Source organism: Artibeus jamaicensis, unplaced genomic scaffold (assembly GCF_021234435.1).
Source record: "Artibeus jamaicensis isolate MK-2021 breed Jamaican fruit bat unplaced genomic scaffold, CSHL_Jam_final scaffold_474, whole genome shotgun sequence".
NCBI classification, from domain to species: Eukaryota; Metazoa; Chordata; class Mammalia; order Chiroptera; family Phyllostomidae; genus Artibeus; species Artibeus jamaicensis.
This window is the reverse complement of record NW_026522046.1, coordinates 49575386-49593456: the sequence shown is the minus strand read 5'-3', so window position 1 is coordinate 49593456 and position 18071 is coordinate 49575386. Positions and strand designations below refer to the sequence as shown.

Below are 18071 nucleotides of genomic sequence, written 5' to 3'. Positions count from 1 at the left end.
CAGTCTGCATTCCCACCAACAGTGCACTAGGGCTCCCTTTTCTCCACAGCCTCTCCAACACTTGTTGTTTGTTGATTTGGTTGTGGCAACCATTCTTAGAGGTGTGAAGTAAGTGGTGTCTCGTTGTGCTTTTAATCAGCATCTCTCTGGTGGCCAGTGATGCTGAGCATCCTGTCACATCTCTCTGAGCTCTGTGTGTCCTCCTTGGAGAAGTGTCTTTTCAGGCCCTTTGCCCGTTTTTTAACTGTGTTGTTTGTCTTCCTGGTGTGAAGTCCTGTGAGTTCTTTATGCATTTTGCAGATCGAACCCTTGTCTGAGGTATCATTGAGAAATGTATTTCCCCATACACTTGGATCTTTTTTCATTTTGTTGGTGCTTTCTTTATCCATGCAGAAGCTTTCTAATTTGATGAGACCCCATTTATTTATTCTCTCATTTATGTGCCTTGCTCTAGGGGACACATCAGTGAGGATGCTGCTGCCTGTGGTACCTGAGATTCTCCTGCCCATGTTCTCCTCCAGGACTTTGATGGTGTCGTGATTTATATTTAAGTCTCTCATCCACCCTGAGTTTATTTTGTGTGCGGTGTAAGTTGGTGGTCGAGTTTCAGTTTTTTGCACGTGGCTGTCCAGATCTCCCAACACCATTTGTAGAAGAGGCTATTTTTACTCCATTCTATACTTCTTCCCCCTTTGTTGAATATTAATTGACTGTAGAGACTTGAGTTGATTTCTGGGCTCTCTATCCTGTCCCATCCACCTATGTGTCTGCTCTTACGCCAGCACCAGATGAAGCCGAAGGAGGGCAGGACAGAGGGTGGGAGGGGGTGGTGCGGGGGAGAGTGGGGGGGTGGGGACAACTGTACTTGAACAACAATAAAAACAAAGATTATATTATAGTTAACAGAACTCTTAATTTAACAGAGAATCTGGCACAGGAACAAAAACCAGCAGGTGACTGCTGTCACAGGTCAACTCAGTCCATATTTCATGAGGCACTTCCGGTGGGCCAGGCACCACTCGGGGCACCGAGGGTCCGTGGGACAGTGCAGTGGACTGAGTCCCTGCCCACGTGGGGTCGTGTGAGCACACACACTCAGCACCCACAGGGAATAAGCGAGTGCGAGGAGAGCGCCAGGCTCTGGGAGGGACGGAGGCCCCTCGGGCGGTCGGGCGGGGCCCGTGGGGTGGGGGCGTCCCAGCAGGGCTGAGAGCTGGTGAGTTCTAAAGCCGACTGGATCTCATTATGAAAGGTGACGAGCGCCCCATCGGAGCCGAGGACAAAGGCGGCTGTGGGAGGAAGACTGCGGGCCATTCAGGGAATCCCGCGGTTCTTTCGGTTACTTTTACTGAGCTTCACCGCTGCCGGGGCCCAGCGTCACGGTCCCCGCTCCGCCGCAAACTGGCTCTGACTGAACTGGCTTCCGCTTCTCCCCACCAGCCCCGTTTTGTTGGTCAGGGCAGCGTCGGGTACCAGGCCAGGGAGCCACCTGAGGTGCCATCTGAACAAAGGAATGAAAGGGTGAGGGCGGCCACGAGTCCCGGAGACCAGAGAAGGACAGAGCAGAGGGACGGTCCCAGTGCCAGTGACAGATGATGACGAGGGACATCAGGAAACAGGTGAATGTGTGCCTTTGAGGAGGCGGCACAGAACAGCTGTGCTTCTGGGAACGTCACTGCGTGTGGACATCAGAGAGGAGGCGCGGGAGGCCCCGCCCCATCCGGCCGGCGTGGCTGCGTGGGTCCCGGTGCCACCGGCCACCGCCTGGACCACGAATCCGCATGGTGTCTGGAGCCCGCAGCAGGTGCTTCGCAGCAACACAACCACAAATGCACCAACAGGAAGCTCAAAGTCCCCAAGTTCATTGCTAGAGCCGCAGACAGAGCCACAGCTTCACCTGGTCCTCCGAACTGGGAAGACGGCAGTGACACCTGCAGAAAGCCTGTGCACGCCCGTACGGGGTCGGCGGAAGTGACGCTGGCTTGGGTGTGGCCGGAAGAGTGACGAGATGGGTGCAGTAGCCTACAGTTTTAATTTGAACACTTCACCTAACATGTCACGTGCCGTGCTTGAGTGTGATACTGTTGTGTTACACAGTTCCAGGCTGATGATTTTGTAACAAAAAAGGGGCATTATTTGGGCCAGACCCTGTATGTGTTAAACACACACACATACCTTTCACTCAAACTTGAAAAATAGATAAGGGAGCCTGAATTTATATTCTATATAAATATATGATCATAAATTCCCTCAACTGCCTTTGCAAAGTAATAGAGTGTTGTTCATTGGCTAAAGGGTTTTTATATTGATTTTCATCATTAGATTTCTCATGACCAACAGCTCAGTACTATGAGGTGATTACGACAGTCATCTCTCTAAAACCCTCTCCGGGGAGGTAAGAAGTTTTCCTTTTGTGTCCATGTTTCAAGCAATTATTCTCTCTCGATTTCACCCTTTACCATTTACACTGGACCCTAAACGATGCCCGCCCTTCGCTAGCACCCAGGGCACCGCGAGCGTTTCCCTGCCGCCTTCGAAATGAAGACCTTTGTTTTCAATCAGGAGTTTTCCCCTCCACGCTCATCAAGAGGAACCACGTGACCGAGTCCTGTGCAGCCATAACAGACATGAACAAAATTCTCCCAACAGAACCACTTCTAGTGATTGCAATTTAGGAAAATATGTTTCCGACCCCCAATCTTTCAACAATCAAAGCAAGAACATCAGTGTAGCTTTTGTGATGAGCTTCTAAAAGCTGTAATGTTCAGGACAGTCGCTAATTGTGTTTGGGCACAAATGAAATGGAAAAGCATCTGCACAGTTCAGATCAAAGATCAGAAAGGGCCTTGCGGTAAGGCCGACATTTCGCCGGAACAGGCCCGGCGCACAGGCGCACAGCCAGCCTGGAGACGCTGGGCTGAGCGGTCACGTGTCACACAGTCTGAGTGATGGTTCTCTGAAAGGCCGGCGGCTGTTTGTGTTTATCAGGGCGAGCTTCAAATGCCCTCAGCTTTCTGGGTACTTACATCCCTCCGAGATCAAACTGGTTCGCATATTGTTAAATTTCAAACGATGAGAGATAAAAAATCAGAGCTGTAAATCACATAGAGAGCAGTTACAGCTAACTGCGGGCCACTCCGCGGCACCTTCTGCATAAAGCATCAACAATAATGGGAAGAACTTCTGCTTCATCCTGGGGGCTGGGACGGGCTGGCTTTACCTCGATGGAAAGGCGACGTCCCGGGCAGGTCAGCGCTCCTCCGGAGCAAAGCCTCCGGGTCTGACCCCTGGGGACACTTGCTGACTCCACCTCTCACCCAGCCCCCGCCCAGGGGAGCTGGGGCCCTGGCCTGTGAGGTCTCCCACTTTGCTCTGTTCTCTCGCTCCCCTTGTGCGGCTTTCGGATTTGAAATAGAAACGCCAGCGTAGGTGAACCACGAACAGTTCCTCCACTGGGGCGACCAGGGCAGGGTCCAGACTAGCCACGTCGGACACACCACAGAACAGGCTGTACCGGGACTGACCAGCGGGCGAGGCCCCCAGGAGCGCCCCACCCGCTGCGGGGTCCACGATCCCATCGGCGGCTCTACACAGTAACCCAGTGGGAGGGGCCTGAACAGAAGTCCCTTCGGGCGCGTGATGACTTTTCTGGGTGCACAGGGACGTGAAAGGAAGCGCGGCCAGCCTCGGGACCCTGAGCTGCCTGGCAGGCCAGAGAGGCGCTGACCAGTGGGAAGATGTCTCGCGTCCCCACAAGGGTGGGCTTCGTGCCTGTGTCTGTTTATGAGGACATCTGTGCACCAGGAAGAGCCCTCCAAGGGGATGTGGAAGGACACGGAGGGCACCTGTGTCCCCTGCGGTTGTCCCCAGAACCCCTCCCCCAAGCTACCGCACCTGTGGCCGAGCTCCGCAGACCAGTCCGGGGCCCTCGCAGATGCTGACTATAGAGGGTCGCTCCTGCCCGGGGAGTCGGCGGCGCGTCCTGACCTCCCCTCCTCCACGTCAGGACACGGGCTGTGAAAGAGCGCAGGCACCTCTGCCAGACCAGGGGTCCCGGCCGGGGGTCCTGGCCAGACGTTCTGCAGGGGCGGGGGGCAAGGGGGGGACAAGAGGCGATGTGCCACAGGGAAAACACACTGTGTGTTACTATGGTGGGTGCCCATCCTTACCTGCTTGTCCAAATCCACAGGGCGCAGCACCAAGAAGGAAGCGAAGGTGCAGGAGGAGCGCTGGGCTCCTGCCTCTGTCGGAACACAGCTGCGGTCTGGTGAGTGACCGGGCTGGGGGTGCCTGTGGGGGACAGGTGTGCGGGACACCCCTCACCTGCTCTCCGGTTCGCTGGGGCCCTGAAACTGCTCTTCACACAGAAGAGACATGTACCTCACAGCAAAGGGGCAACGGGAGGGTGTGATATGGCCCGGACCCTCCTCGGTAGGTCCAGGGAGTCCGGAGGGACGTGGAAGGAGGCCGAGGCCCTAAGTGACTGGATGGGGCAAGTTATGTTCATTCAGTCCTACCTCCGCCCCTATACGTCCTCACGCTTCTATAATGCGGTGAACTAGAAACACCCGCATTATACCACACCGAACGATAGGAATAGAACATCACGGGAAGCCAATTTATTTATATTTTAAGTAATCAATTTATCAGACAAATGCAAAATACAAGTGCTCTCTGGCATCTAGCTAGTCACATAAGATCACAGTCGTGCTGACCACAATCGTAAACGAAAATGTGTTCAGATGGAATGGTTATTCGTGAGGAACGTACATCTGGATGATGGCTTTCTGGGTGGCATGTTCCAGGTGTCCACAGACGCAGGTGACGACCGATACACAGCTCTCAGCAGGAAGTGGGGTGACTATTCCAGGAATGAAACCACAAGGTGGGAACAAACACTTTTGGAGATTTCCCACCTGTGTCAGCTTTTAGCAACTTTTTAATAGATAGCATAGACTCCGTGTCCCCCATAGAATGACGGACGCCAGCAACCGTGTCTGTAGCCTCCATAGCCACGTCCAGAGCCGTAGCCCAGGCCACCAAAGGCACCGTAGCCGTAGCCCAGGCCTCCATAGTAGCTGCCATAGTAGCTCATGGTGTCAGTGGGGTGAGTGTGTCTGCTGCTCAAGACAAGACCCTGAGTGTGTCTGTCAGGGAGTGTGCAGGGGCACTTATATACCCTGTGCAGAGCGTGCGGTCGAACACGTGCCTCCTTCACTGCGTCTTTTGGTGCGATCTCAGCTGATGCAATCCCAGCATCTGAGGGTGACGTCTCCAGTCTCATTAAAGTGTCTCTGCTCACACTGGTGCCCTTAAACGTATCGCATCTCTTTTATGAGAAGAAATTGCTGCATCTTCAAAGCCTGGACATACCAGGCTGCTGGTGTTCCTCCTGGCCGAGCGCATTGCGTAACACGCTGGCACATTCGAGAGCTGAGTTTTAAAACTGAGTATTGCCTCACCTGTGGGTTTACTTGTGTTGTTATGCCGCACTGAGGGGTAAATGAAACAGGCCGCCCAAATCCAGGCGAGAATGAATCCTGTGCTTTCAAAGGCCCCCGACACTTCTGGGTGTGGCTGCTTTTCACAGCCCAGACCCGGGAGAGGCTGAGGCCCCCACCCGCCCACTGTGAACACGCAGACAGAACTTCAGGAGGAAACGCGGAAATACAACCGTCCTTTTCTGTTATTCAGTAACATTGTCAATCACCAACAATATCCTCTTTTTGCTTTTACATACTAGTTTGGAAAATAAAAAGTATTCGGATCACTACCATGGGGTGATCAAGTTCAGATCTGAAAGGCAGGTTACAGTGATCAAGCACCTATTTTAAAGCAGCCTACAAACTGTTCCAAACCCTGTTCCCACATCCTCACTCCTGGCTGGCACATGCCCTGTTCACCACGTGCGCCACCAAAAGTGGAGAGCACACTGCTCCCCGTGGTCCCGAGGGCCCAGTCCTGCCTCCCCCACCCAGGACCCGGAGACCAGCCCTGGAATTCAGTCTGTTCCCACGTGTCCCTGGGCCCCTCCCACCCTCACAGGCTGGGGACAAGGGCTGGCAGAGAACCAGCTACACTCTCTCTAGGCCTCGAGGGCTTCTCTGTCACCCCTGCGGACACACAGTTGCATCCGCCTCCCCTCCCACCACAGTCCTGCCACCTCCGCGTCCTCTTCCCCTGTTGTGTGCTCATTTGCTGCTTTCCAAAAATAGTGAACTAGTCTACTCAAATATTAAATATTCACCTGGATCTTTGATGTCGAAGTGTATGTCATCTCCCGGGGCGGGCTCACCTGGGCGCCTGGACCTCCGGGGCTGTGCTCTCCCGAGAGAGCAAAGCGCCATCCAGGTCGTGAGGCTGCGACGCAGGACCTGCCCTGCACTGGGCAGAGGCCCCCAGAGCAGTGATTTCCCATCACGATGGTCCGGTCTCTCTGCGGCACCGCGGGAGGGGCGAACGCCTTATCCAAGGAGCTCTGGCCGCTGTTCTCCTTCCTGGAGCCTTCCCTGTGCTCAGGGAGACAGGCTGTCGCCCATTAAACACACGACGGTTTCGTCGGGATCCAGCAGACTAAGAAGAAAGCAGGGGTGGGCAAAAATAGATCGACAGTAATAACCATCAAGAACACAGCAACTCATAACTAATGATTCCAGAATGAACCGTGTTCTGCATACTCACAACTGAAGACCTGCTCTTGCCCTGGTGGTTAGTTATCGGGTGGACTCCAGTTCTTCTCTGGCCTGGGCATCTCAGAGGTGACCCACAGCAGTGCGTGGACACCCCCAGGGTCCACCTCTCACCCTCCCCCCCCAGCCGACAGAGCAAATCTGTCCTTAGGTTTAGTGAACAACTCTCAGTGTTTGAAATCCTTCGTAATGTTTTATGGCACTTGAACTCCACACTGTTTATTAGTTCCTTTTTTTCTGGTCCTGCTAAGCTAGAAATTCATAAATGAAAGATTCTAAATAACCTCGAGCACTGCTCTGCAAAGCCAGGGGATGAACATGAGGGCGGGAGGATCCTTGGTGCTCGGCACTGATGTCCCTGGGGTGCAGGGACAGACGCACAACCAAACTGTAGCGCTATCTGTCCAGGAGGAATCCCGGAGGGATACACAGTGCATGGGGCCACAATGTCATTAAACAAATAGACGACTAAAGCCACGGTGCCACTTCAACAAAGGCTAATTTGTTGCAAAGGGAAAAGAAAACGTGCCCGTGGTGACAGTGCAGAGTGAGGGACCCGGAGACGCAGCACCAAGCAGACGTGAGACCACAGGTGGTCTGGAGACCCACGATGCTGAAGGTGTTGATCCGGGCTCCGCCCCGCTCACCTTGCTTCTTGCAGATTCTGGATAATTTGACTAATCGTCTCAGAGCCTCAGACCAGGGGCTCCCAGGATGGGGTTTCAGTGCAAACCGGAGAATCTGCCTTCTGCACGGGGCTGCGGAGCAGACTGACACCCACCCTCACACTGAAGGCAGGGGTCTGCCTGGTGCCAAGCACCCAACAAAAAAGCATCTGACTTTCAGCCACAACAAGAATGGAAACATTCATGTTATTTATGAAAAGCCAAAAGGCAAGAAAAAACACTCAGCAATAAATCACCAGAGCCAGACTCATGTGTAACAGGACATTGGAATTAACAGGCTGAAACAATCTGTGATGGATTCTATTATGGGCATTTACTCAACTAATGTATTCACTTATGTTTGTGATTTTATTTACTTACTTTTTTTAAAGATTTTATTTATTTATCTTTAGAGGGGAAGGGAAGGAGAGAGGGAGAGAAACATTAATGTATGGTTGCCTTCCGTGCGTCCCCTGCTGGGAATTGGCCTGCAGGGAACTGGCCTGCAACCCAGGCATGTGCCCTGACTGGGAATCGAACCGCGATTGTCTGGTTTGCAGGTCCGTGCTCAATCCACTGAGCTACACCAGCCAGGGCTTGATTTTATTTACTTACTTTTCATTGTTGTGCATTTACAGTTGTCTCCATTTCCCCCCATTACTCTCCTCTTCCCTCCCCACCCCCACCTTCCACACTCAATCCCCCCCCACACCTGTTGTCTTTGTCCCTGGGTCCTTCATACATGTTCCTTCAGGACCCTTCCCCTTCTTTACCCCAGTCCTCCCTCCCACCTCCCCTTTGGTTACTGTCATTTGTTCTTAATTTCAATGTCACTGGTTATATTTTGTTTGCTTACTTCTTTTATTGATTGGGTTCCACTTATAGGTGAGATCATGTGGTATTTGTCTTTTACTGCCTGGCTTCTTTCACTTAGCATGGTGCTCTCCAGTTCCACCCATACTCTCACACATGGTAGGAGCTCCTTCCTTCTTTCTGCTGCATAGAATTCCATTGTGTAAATGGACCATAGTTTTTTGATCCACTCATTTACTGATGGGCCCTTAGGTTGTTTCCAATACTTGTATATTATAAATTGTGCTGCTATGAACATTGGGTGAGTAGATTTTTTAAAATTGGTGTTTCACATTTCCTAGGGTATAATCCCAGAGGTGGAATTGCTGGGTCAAAGGCCGTTCCATTTTTACTTTTCTGAGGAAATTCCACACTGTTTTCCACAGTGGTTGCACCAGTCTGCATTCCCACCAACAGAGCACTAGGGCTCCCTTTGCTCCACATCCTCTCCAACCCTTGTTGTTTGTTGATGTGTTAGTGATGGCCATTCCTAGAGGTGTGAAGTGGTGTCTCACTGTGGTTCTAATCAGCATCTCTCTGATCACTAGTGATGCTGAACATCCTGTCATATGTCTCTGGGCCCTCTGTATGTCTTCCCTAGAAAAATGTCTTTTCAGGTCCTTTGCTCACTTTTTAATTGGACTGTCTTCCTGGTATGGACTCCTGTGAGTTCTTCATATATTTTGCAGATCAAACCCTTGTCTGAGGTATCATTGAGAAATATATTTTCCTTACAGTTGGTTCTTTTTTCATTTTGTTGGTGCTTTGTTTATCCATGCAGAAGCTTTCTAATTTGATGAGACCCCCATTTGTTTATTCTCTCATTTATGTGCCTTGCTCTAGGGGACACATCGAGGATGCTGCTGCCTGTGGTACCTGAGATTTTCCTGCCCATGTTCTCCTCCAGGACTTTGATGGTGTCGAGATTTATATTTAAGTCTTTCATCCACCCTGAGTTTATTTTTGTGTGTGGTGTGTGTTGTGTGTTTTCCTAATGGTGAGCTTTTCTTCCATCCTCACCTGAAACTCACCTGGCCCTGATGCATTGCCGTTTCATACATCGCTACCTTCAATTTGTTCACAAGTTCCAGGGAGTTTTACACGTGTCTTAATTTTCTGCAAGTCTGAGTGAGAAATGCTGGCCTGTAGTTCACCCTGCTGATGACATTATATTTTTGTTTTGAGATATTGTAAAAAAAAATTACAGGTATTTCTATTATTTTCTAGAACAAAAAGAATTCACCAGTGAATCCATCTGACACTAAATAGGTTTTATGAGGAGACTTTTATCATGGATTTAATTTCTTCATGAGATACAGAGGCATGGATGCAGATTTTTTCTTCTCAGGTCACTCTTCATAAATTTAAAATAACATTAAATATTTGAGGCCAAGAGAATGGTTTTTGCTTTTATTTCAGATTTTTTATTTTATAAGATGTTTTGAACATGCCCAAATGAGGAAGACTAAACAACAGTACAGCCGATGGCACACACCCATTTCTGAGAGGTCACAATTCTTAACATTTTCATGTAATTCTTCTATTTTACTTTCTCGAGGATTCTAAGAGACTTCACATACAAACTGAAGTTCCTCCCTATTGCTTTGCTTTGAAATTAACAATGTGATTTCCAAGGAATCATAAATTTAAAATGTTAAACTGAAGTTTGATTATTGTCACAAACCCATTTACCTTTAGACATAAAACCCCAGGTTTGGGTCAGGAAGAAGGGAGAGATGAGGAGGAGGAAGAGGAGGGAGAGATGCTGGAGAAGAAGAGGAAGAAGAAGAGGAGGAGGAAGGTGAAAGAGAAGGCAGGAAGTAAGAAGAGGTAGAAATGCACACGCATCTAATTTAGTCATAAACATGGACAACACAAGAAGAAACCAGCAGCGAGTGGACGATCGTGTTGACGCAGCCCAGGGATTGGTCGTGAGGAACCGGACTGAGGCTCAGAACAGGCCGCCCCCAGCAGAGAAGTTCACTGTCAGACATCAGATCTGGAGAGACACAGCCCGGCTGGAACATGACGATCCTCCCTCCTGCTCAGAGGTGGACCCCGAGGAACAGGGCTGAACAATCTCCAGCATCCAGGTCCCCGAGCGTCCCTGCCCTCGTTGTGGGAGCCGGGATGTCAGACCTCAGTGCAGAGATGCAGGCAGGAGGTGCAGGCTACAGGTGGGGGCTGGGCTTCTGGGGGCAGTAGGGCTGGCAGAAGTCCAAGTGCACACACTGGGGGTCGTCATGTGCTCACTCAGTAAAAGCCAGAAGACCAGTACCTTCCACAGCAGCAGGGGCGCCAGCAGCCACACCCACAGCCTCTGTAGCCACAGCCGTAGCCCAGGCCACCAAAGCCACCGTAGCCATAGCCTAGGCCACCAAAGCCGCCATAGCCATAGCCCAGGCCTCCATAGTAGCTGCCGTAGTAGCTCATGGTGTCAGTGGGGTGAGTGTGTCTGCTGCTCAAGACAGGATCCTGAGTGTATCTGTCAGCAAGTGTGCAGGGGCACTTATATACCCTGTGCAGAGCGTGCGGTTGAACACGTGCCTCCTTCACTGCGTCTTTTGGGGCCATCTCAGCTGATGCAATCCCAGCATCTGAGGGTGACGTCTCCAGTCTCATTAAAGTGTCTCTGCTCACACCGGTGCCCTTAAACGTATCGCATCTCTTTTATGAGAAGAATTTGCTGCATCTTCAAAGCCTGGACATACCAGGCTGCTGGTGTTCCTCCTGGCTGAGCGCATTACCTAACACGCCGGCACATTTGAGAGCTGAGTTTTAAAACTGAGTATTGCCTCACCTGTGGGTTTACTTGTGTTGTTGTGCCGCACTGAGGGGTAAATGAACAGGCCGCCCAAATCCAGGTGAGAATGAATCCTGTGATTTCAAAGGCACCCGACACTTCTGGGTGTGGCTGCTTTTCACAGCCCAGACCTGGGAGAGGCTGAAGGCCCCCACCCGCCCCCTGTTAACGCGCAGACAGAACTTCGGGAGGAAACGCGGAAATACAACCGTCCTTTTCTGTTATTCAGTAACATTGTCAATCACCAACAATATCCTCTTTTTGATTTTACATACTAGCTTGGAAAATAAAAAGTATTCGGACCAATATCATGGGGTGATCAAGTTCAGATCTGAAAGGCAGGTTACAGTGATCAAGCACCTATTTTAAAACAACCTACAAACTGTTCCAAACCCTGTTCCCACATCCTCAGTCCTGGCTGGCACATGCCCTGTTCACCACGTGCGCCACCAAAAATGCAGAGCACACTGCTCCCCGTGGTCCCGAGGGCCCAGTCCTGCCCCCCACTCAGGACCCGGAGACCAGCCCTGGAATTCAGTCTGTTCCCACGTGTCCCAGGGACCCTCCCGCCCTCACAGGCTGGGGACAAGGTCTGGCAGAGAACCAGCTGTACTTTCGGCCTCGAGGGCTTCTCTGTCACCCCTGCGGACACACAGTTGCATCCGCCTCCCCTCCCACCACAGTCCTGCCACCTCCGCGTCCTCTTCCCCTGTTGTGTGCTCATTTGCTGCTTTCCAAAAATAGTGAACTAGTCTACTCAAATATTAAATGTTCACCTGGATCTTCGATGTCGAAGTGTATGTCATCTCCCGGGGCGGGCTCACCTGGGCGCCCGGACCTCCGGGGCCGCGCTCTCCCGAGAGAGCAAAGCACCATCCAGGCCGTGAGGCTGCGATGCAGGACCTGCCCTGCACTGGGCAGAGGCCCCCAGAGCAGTGATTTCCGGTCGCGATGGTCCGGTCTCTCTGCGGCACCGCGGGAGGGGCGAACGCCTTATCCAAGGAGCTCTGGCCGCTGTTCTTCCTGGAGCCTTCCCTGTGCTCAGGGAGACAGGCTGTCCGCCATTAAAACACACGACGTTTTTTGTCGGGATCCAGCAGACTAAGAATTCAGGGGTGGGCAAAAGTAGGTCGACAGTAATAACCATCAAGAATGTAGCAACTCATAACTAATGATTCCAGAATGAACCGTGTTCTGCATACTCTCAACTGAAGACCTGCTCTTGCCCTGGTGATTAGTTGCCGGGTGGACTCATGTGCTTGCCTGCCCTGGGCAGTGCAGAGCTGACCCACAGGAGCCCAGGGATGACCCCCAGGGTCTGCCCCTTCCCCCTCCCCTGGAGCTGGCTGGAAAAATCTGTTCTTAGATTTATCGACCAAGCCTGAGTCTTTAAAATCCACCCTAAGTTTTAATGGCACTTAATGATTTTTTGGACCATAAGACGCACCTAGATTTTAGAGGAGAAAAATAGGGCAAATATTTTTGAAGCAAAAAAAGTGTTAGATGCACCCCCTTTGCTCCCGAATTCGAGGGACAGTGCCTCTTAAAGTCTGAAAAATACCAGTAAATTTCACACTGTTTATTAGTTCCTTTTTTTCTGGTCCTGCTAAGCTAGAAATTCATAAATGAAAGATTCTAAATAACCTCGAGCACTGCTCTGCAAAGCCAGGGGATGAACACAAGGGCAGGAGGATCCTTGGTGCTCGGCGCTGATGTCCCCGGGGTGTGGGGACAGACCCACAACCAAACTGCAGCCCTGTCTGTCAAGGAGGAATCTGGGTGGGATACACAGTGAATGGGGCCACAACGTCATTAAACAAATAGACAACTAAAGCCACGGTGCCACTTCAACAAAGGCTAATTTGTTGCAAAGGGAAAAGAAAACGTGCCCGTGGTGACAGTGCAGAGTGAGGGACCCGGAGACGCAGCACCGAGCAGACGTGAGACCACAGGTGGTCTGGAGACCCACGATGCTGAAGGTGTTGATCCGGGCTCCGCCCCGCTCACATTGCTTCTTGCAGATTCTGGATAATTTGACTAATCGTCTCAGAGCCTCAGACCAGGGGCTCCCAGGATGGGGTTTCAGTGCAAACCGGAGAATCTGCCTTCTGCACGGGGCTGCGGAGCAGACTGACACCCACCCTCACACTGAAGGCAGGGGTCTGCCTGGTGCCAAGCACCCAACAAAAAAGCATCTGACTTTCAGCCACAACAAGAATGGAAACATTCATGTTATTTATGAAAAGCCAAAAGGCAAGAAAAAACACTCAGCAATAAATCACCAGAGCCAGACTCAGGTGTAACAGGACATTGGAATTAACAGGCTGAAACAATCTGTAGATGGATTCTGTTTTGGATATTTACTCACTAATCTATTAACTTATGTTTGTGATTTTATTTACTTACTTTTCATTGTTGTGCATTTACAGTTGTCTCCATTTCCCCCCATTACTCTCCTCTTCCCTCCCCACCCCCACCTTCCACACTCGACCCCCCACACACACCTGTTGTCTGTGTCCCTGGGTCCTTCATACATGTTCCTTCAGGACCCTTCCCCTTCTTTGCCCCAGTCCTTCCTCCCACCTCCCCTGTGGTTACTGTCATTTGTTCTTAATTTCAAAGTCACTGGTTGTATTTTGTTTCCTTGTTTGTTTTGTTGATTGGGTTCCACTTATAGGTGAGATCATGTGGTATTTGTCTTTTACTGCCTGGCTTCTTTCACTTAGCAGGGTGCTCTCCAGTTCCACCCATACTCTCACACATGGTAGGAGCTCCTTCCTTCTTTCTGCTGCATAGAATTCCATTGTGTAAATGGACCATAGTTTTATGATCCACTCATTTACTGATGGGCAATTAGGTTGCTTCCAGCACTTGGCTATTGTGAATTGTGCTGCTATGAACATTGGGTGCATAGATTTGTAGGACTGGTGTTTCTCATTTCCTAAGGTATAATCCCAGAGGTGGAATTATTGGGTCAGAAGGCCGTTCCTTTTTTTACTTTTCTGAGGAAATTCCACACTGTTTTCCACAGTGGTTGTACCAGTCTGCATTCCCACCAACAGAGCACTAGGGCTCCCTTTGCTCCACATCCTCTCCAACCCTTGTTGTTTGTTGATGTGTTAGTGATGGCCATTCCTAGAGGTGTGAAGTGGTGTCTCACTGTGGTTCTAATCAGCATCTCTCTGATCACTAGTGATGCTGAACATCCTGTCATATGTCTCTGGGCCCTCTGTATGTCTTCCTTAGCAAAATGTCTTTTCAGGTCCTTTGCCCACTTTTTAATTAGACTGTCTTCCTGGTGTGGAGTCCTGTGAGTTCTTCATATATTTTGCAGATCAAACCCTTGTTTGAGGTATCATTGAGAAATGTATTTTCCCATAAGGTTGGTTCTTTTTTCATTTTGTTGGTGCTTTGTTTATCCATGCAGAAGCTTTCTAATTTGATGAGACCCCATTTGTTTATTCTCTCATTTATGTGCCTTGCTCTAGGGGACATATCAGTGAGGATGCTGCTGCCTGTGGTACCTGAGATTTTCCTGCCTATGTTCTCCTCCAGGACTTTGATGGTGTCGAGATTTATATTTAACTCTTTCATCCATCCTGAGTTTATTTTTGTGTGTGGTGTGTTTGTGTGTTTCCCTAATGGTGAGCTTTTCTTCCATCCTCACCTGAAACTCACCTGGCCCTGATGCATTGCCGTTTCATACATCGCTACCTTTAATTTGTTCACAAGTTCCAGGGAGTTTTACACGTGTCTTAATTTTCTGCAAGTCTGAGTGAGAAATGCTGGCCTGTAGTTCTCCCTGCTGATGACATTATATTTTTTTTTGAAATATTGCAAAAAAATTACAGGTGATTTTATTATTATCTGGAATAGAAAGAATTCACCAGTGAAACCACCTGACCTTAAACAGGATTTCTGAGACTTTTATCATGGATTTAATTTCTTCATGAGATACACAATGATGGATGCAGATTTTTTTCTTCTCAGGTCACTCTTCATAAATTTAAAATAACAATAAATATTTGAGGCCAAGAAAATGGTTTTTGCTTTTATTTCAGTTTATATTTTTGACATATTTTGAACATGCCCAAATGAGGAAGACTAAACAACAGTACAGCGGATGGCACACACCCATTTCCAAGAAGTTACAATGCTTAACATTTTCATATAATTCTTGTACTTTATTTTCTCAAGCGTTGTAAAAGAATTCACATGCAACCAGAAGTTCCTCCTTACTGCTTTGATTTGAAATTAACAATGTGATTTTCAAGGAATCATAAATTAAGAACGTTAAACTGAAGAAGTTTGATTATCATCACAGAGCCGTTTACCTTTAGACATAAAACCCCTTATTTGGGTCGAGAAGAAAGAGATAAGGAGGAGAAAGAGAAGGGAGAGGTGCTGGAGAAGAAGAGGAAGAGGAGGAGGAGGAAGGCGAAAGAGAAGGCAGGAAGTAAGAAGAGGTAGAAATGCACACGCATCTAATTTATTGATAAACATGGACAACACAAGAAGAAACCAGCGGCGAGTGGACGATCATGTTGACGCAGCCCAGGGATTGGTCCTGAGGAATGGGACTGAGGCTCAGAACAAGCTGCCCCCAGAGGAGAAGTTCACTGTCAGACATCAGATCTGGAGAGACACAGCCCGGCTGGAACATGACGATCCTCCCTCCTGCTCAGAGGTGGACCCTGAAGACCAGGGCTGAGCAATCACCAGCATCCAGGTCCCTGAGCCTCCCTGCCCTGGTTTTGGGAGCCGGGATGTCAGACCTCAGTGCAGAGATGCAGGCAGGAGGTGCAGGCTACAGATGTGGGGGACGGGGCTCCTTGGGGCAGTAGGGCTGGCAGAAGTCCAAGTGCACACACTGGAGGTCATCATGTGCTCACTCAGTAGAAGCCAGAAGACCAGTACCTTCCATAGCAGCAGGGGCGCCAGCAGCCACACCCATAGCCTCTGTAGCCACAGCCGTAGCCCAGGCCACCAAAGCCACCGTAGCCATAGCCTAGGCCACCAAAGCCGCCATAGCCATAGCCCAGGCCTCCATAGTAGCTGCCATAGTAGCTCATGGTGTCAGTGGGGTGAGTGTGTCTGCTGCTCAAGACAAGACCTGAGTGTGTCTGTCAGCAAGTGTGCAGGGGCACTTATATACCCTGTACAGAGCGTGCGGTCGAACACGTGCCTCCTTCACTGCGTCTTTTGGGGCCATCTCAGCTGATGCAATCCCAGCATCTGAGGGTGACGTCTCCAGTCTCATTAAAGTGTCTCTGCTCACACCGGTGCCCTTAAACGTATCGCATCTCTTTTATGAGAAGAAATTGCTGCATCTTCAAAGCCTGGACATACCAGGCTGCATGGTGTTCCTCCTGGCCGAGCGCATTGCATAACACGCTGGCACATTCGAGAGCTGAGTTTTAAAACTGAGTATTGCCTCACCTGTGGGTTTCCTGTGTTGTTGTGCCGCACTGAGGGGTAAATGAAACAGGCCGCCCAAATCCAGGTGAGAATGAATCCCGTGCTTTCAAATGCACCGACACTTCTGGGTGTGGCTGCTTTTCACAGCCCAGACCCGGGAGAGGCTGAAGACCCCCACCCGCCGCCCCCTGTGAACATGCAGACAGAACTTCGGGATGAAACGCGGAAATACAACCGTCATTTTCTGTTATTCAGTAACATTGTCAATCACCAACAATATCCTCTTTTTGATTTTACATACTAGCTTGGAAAATAAAAAGTATTCGGATCAATATCATGGGGTGATCAAGTTCAGATCTGAAAGGCAGGTTACAGTGATCAAGCATCTATTTTAAAGCAGCCTACAAACTGTTCCAAACCCTGTTCCCACATCCTCAGTCCTGGCTGGCACATGCCCTGTTCACCACGTGCGCCACCAAAAATGCAGAGCACACTGCTCCCCGTGGTCCCGAGGGCCCAGTCCTGCCTCCCACTGACCCGGAGACCAGCCCTGGAATTCAGTCTGTTCCCACGTGTTCCTGGATCCCTCCCACCCTCACAGGCTGGGACAAGGTCTGGCAGAGAACCAGCTGCACCTTCTCTCGGCCTCGAGGGCTTCTGTGTCACCCCTGCGGACACATGGTCACATCTGCCTCCCCTCCACCGCAGTCCTGCCACCTCCGCCTCCTCTTCCCCTGTTGTGTGTATTTTGTTTGCTTGTTTGTTTTGTTGATTAGGTTCCACTTATAGGTGAGATCATGTGGTATTTGTTCCTCACTGCCTGGCTTCTTTCACTTAGCATGGTGCTCTCCAGTTCCACCCATACTCTCACACATGGTAGGAGCTCCTTCCTTCTTTCTGCTGCATAGAATTCCATTGTGTAAATGGACCATAGTTTTATGATCCACTCATTTACGGATGGGCAATTAGGTTGCTTCCAGCACTTGGCTATTGTGAATTGTGCTGCTATGAACACTGGGGTGCATAGATTTGTAGGACTGGTGTTTCTCATTTCCTAAGGTATAATCCCAGAGGTGGAATTATTGGGTCAAAAGACCCTTTTGTACTTTTCTGACAAAATTCCACACTGTTTTCCACAGTCGTTGTACCAGTCTGCATTCCCACCACAGAGCACTAGGGCTCCCTTTGCTCCACATCCTCTCCAACCCTTATTGTTTGTTGCTTTGTTAGTGATGGCCATTCTTAGAGGTGTGAAGTGGTGTCTCACTGTGGTTCTAATCACCACCTCTCTGATGACTAGTGATGCTGAGCATCTTTTCATGTCTCTGGGCCCTCTGTATGTCTTCCTTAGCAAAATGTCTTTTCAGGTCCTTTGTTCATTGTTTCATTGGATTGTTTGTCTTCCTGGTGTGAAGTCCTGTGAGTTCTTCATATATTTTGCAGATCAAACCCTTGTCTGAGGTATCATTGAGAAATATATTTTCCCATGCAGTTGATTCTTTTTTCATTTTGTTGGTGCTTTGTTTATCCATGCAGAAGCTTTCTAATTTGATGAGACCCCACTTGTTTATTCTTTCCTTTATGTGCCTTGGTCTAGGGGACATATCAGTGAGTATGCTGCTGCCTGTGGTACCTGAGATTTTC

The 18071-nt window shown here is 49.9% G+C and overlaps 2 protein-coding genes across 2 annotated transcripts; both read right to left on the bottom strand.

Moving 5' to 3' along the window:
• Nucleotides 1-4939: 4939 nt before the first annotated feature.
• LOC128626231 (keratin-associated protein 19-3-like) lies at nucleotides 4940-10639 on the bottom strand. Its single transcript, XM_053657562.1, has 2 exons — nucleotides 10564-10639; nucleotides 4940-5067 (listed from the first exon to the last, which is right to left on the bottom strand). Exons 1-2 carry the CDS (start codon nucleotides 10637-10639, stop codon nucleotides 4940-4942), a joined length of 204 nt encoding a protein of 67 aa, XP_053513537.1.
• Nucleotides 10640-15901: 5262 nt separating this feature from the next.
• On the bottom strand, nucleotides 15902-16081 carry LOC119061003 (keratin-associated protein 19-7-like). Its single transcript, XM_037161377.2, has one exon. The coding sequence runs from the start codon at nucleotides 16079-16081 to the stop codon at nucleotides 15902-15904; it is 180 nt and encodes a 59-aa protein (XP_037017272.2).
• Nucleotides 16082-18071: the final 1990 nt, after the last annotated feature.

Coding starts and splice junctions, on each gene's coding strand:
- LOC119061003 (XM_037161377.2), bottom strand. CDS start 16,081: ATGAGCTACTATGGCAGCTACTATGGAGGCCTGGGCTATGGCTATGGC.
- LOC128626231 (XM_053657562.1), bottom strand. CDS start 10,639: ATGAGCTACTACGGCAGCTACTATGGAGGCCTGGGCTATGGCTATGGC. Junction 5,068..10,563: donor TGGCCTAGGCTATGGCTACG/GTGGCTTTGGTG, acceptor GCTACTATGGAG/GCCTGGGCTACGGCTACGGT.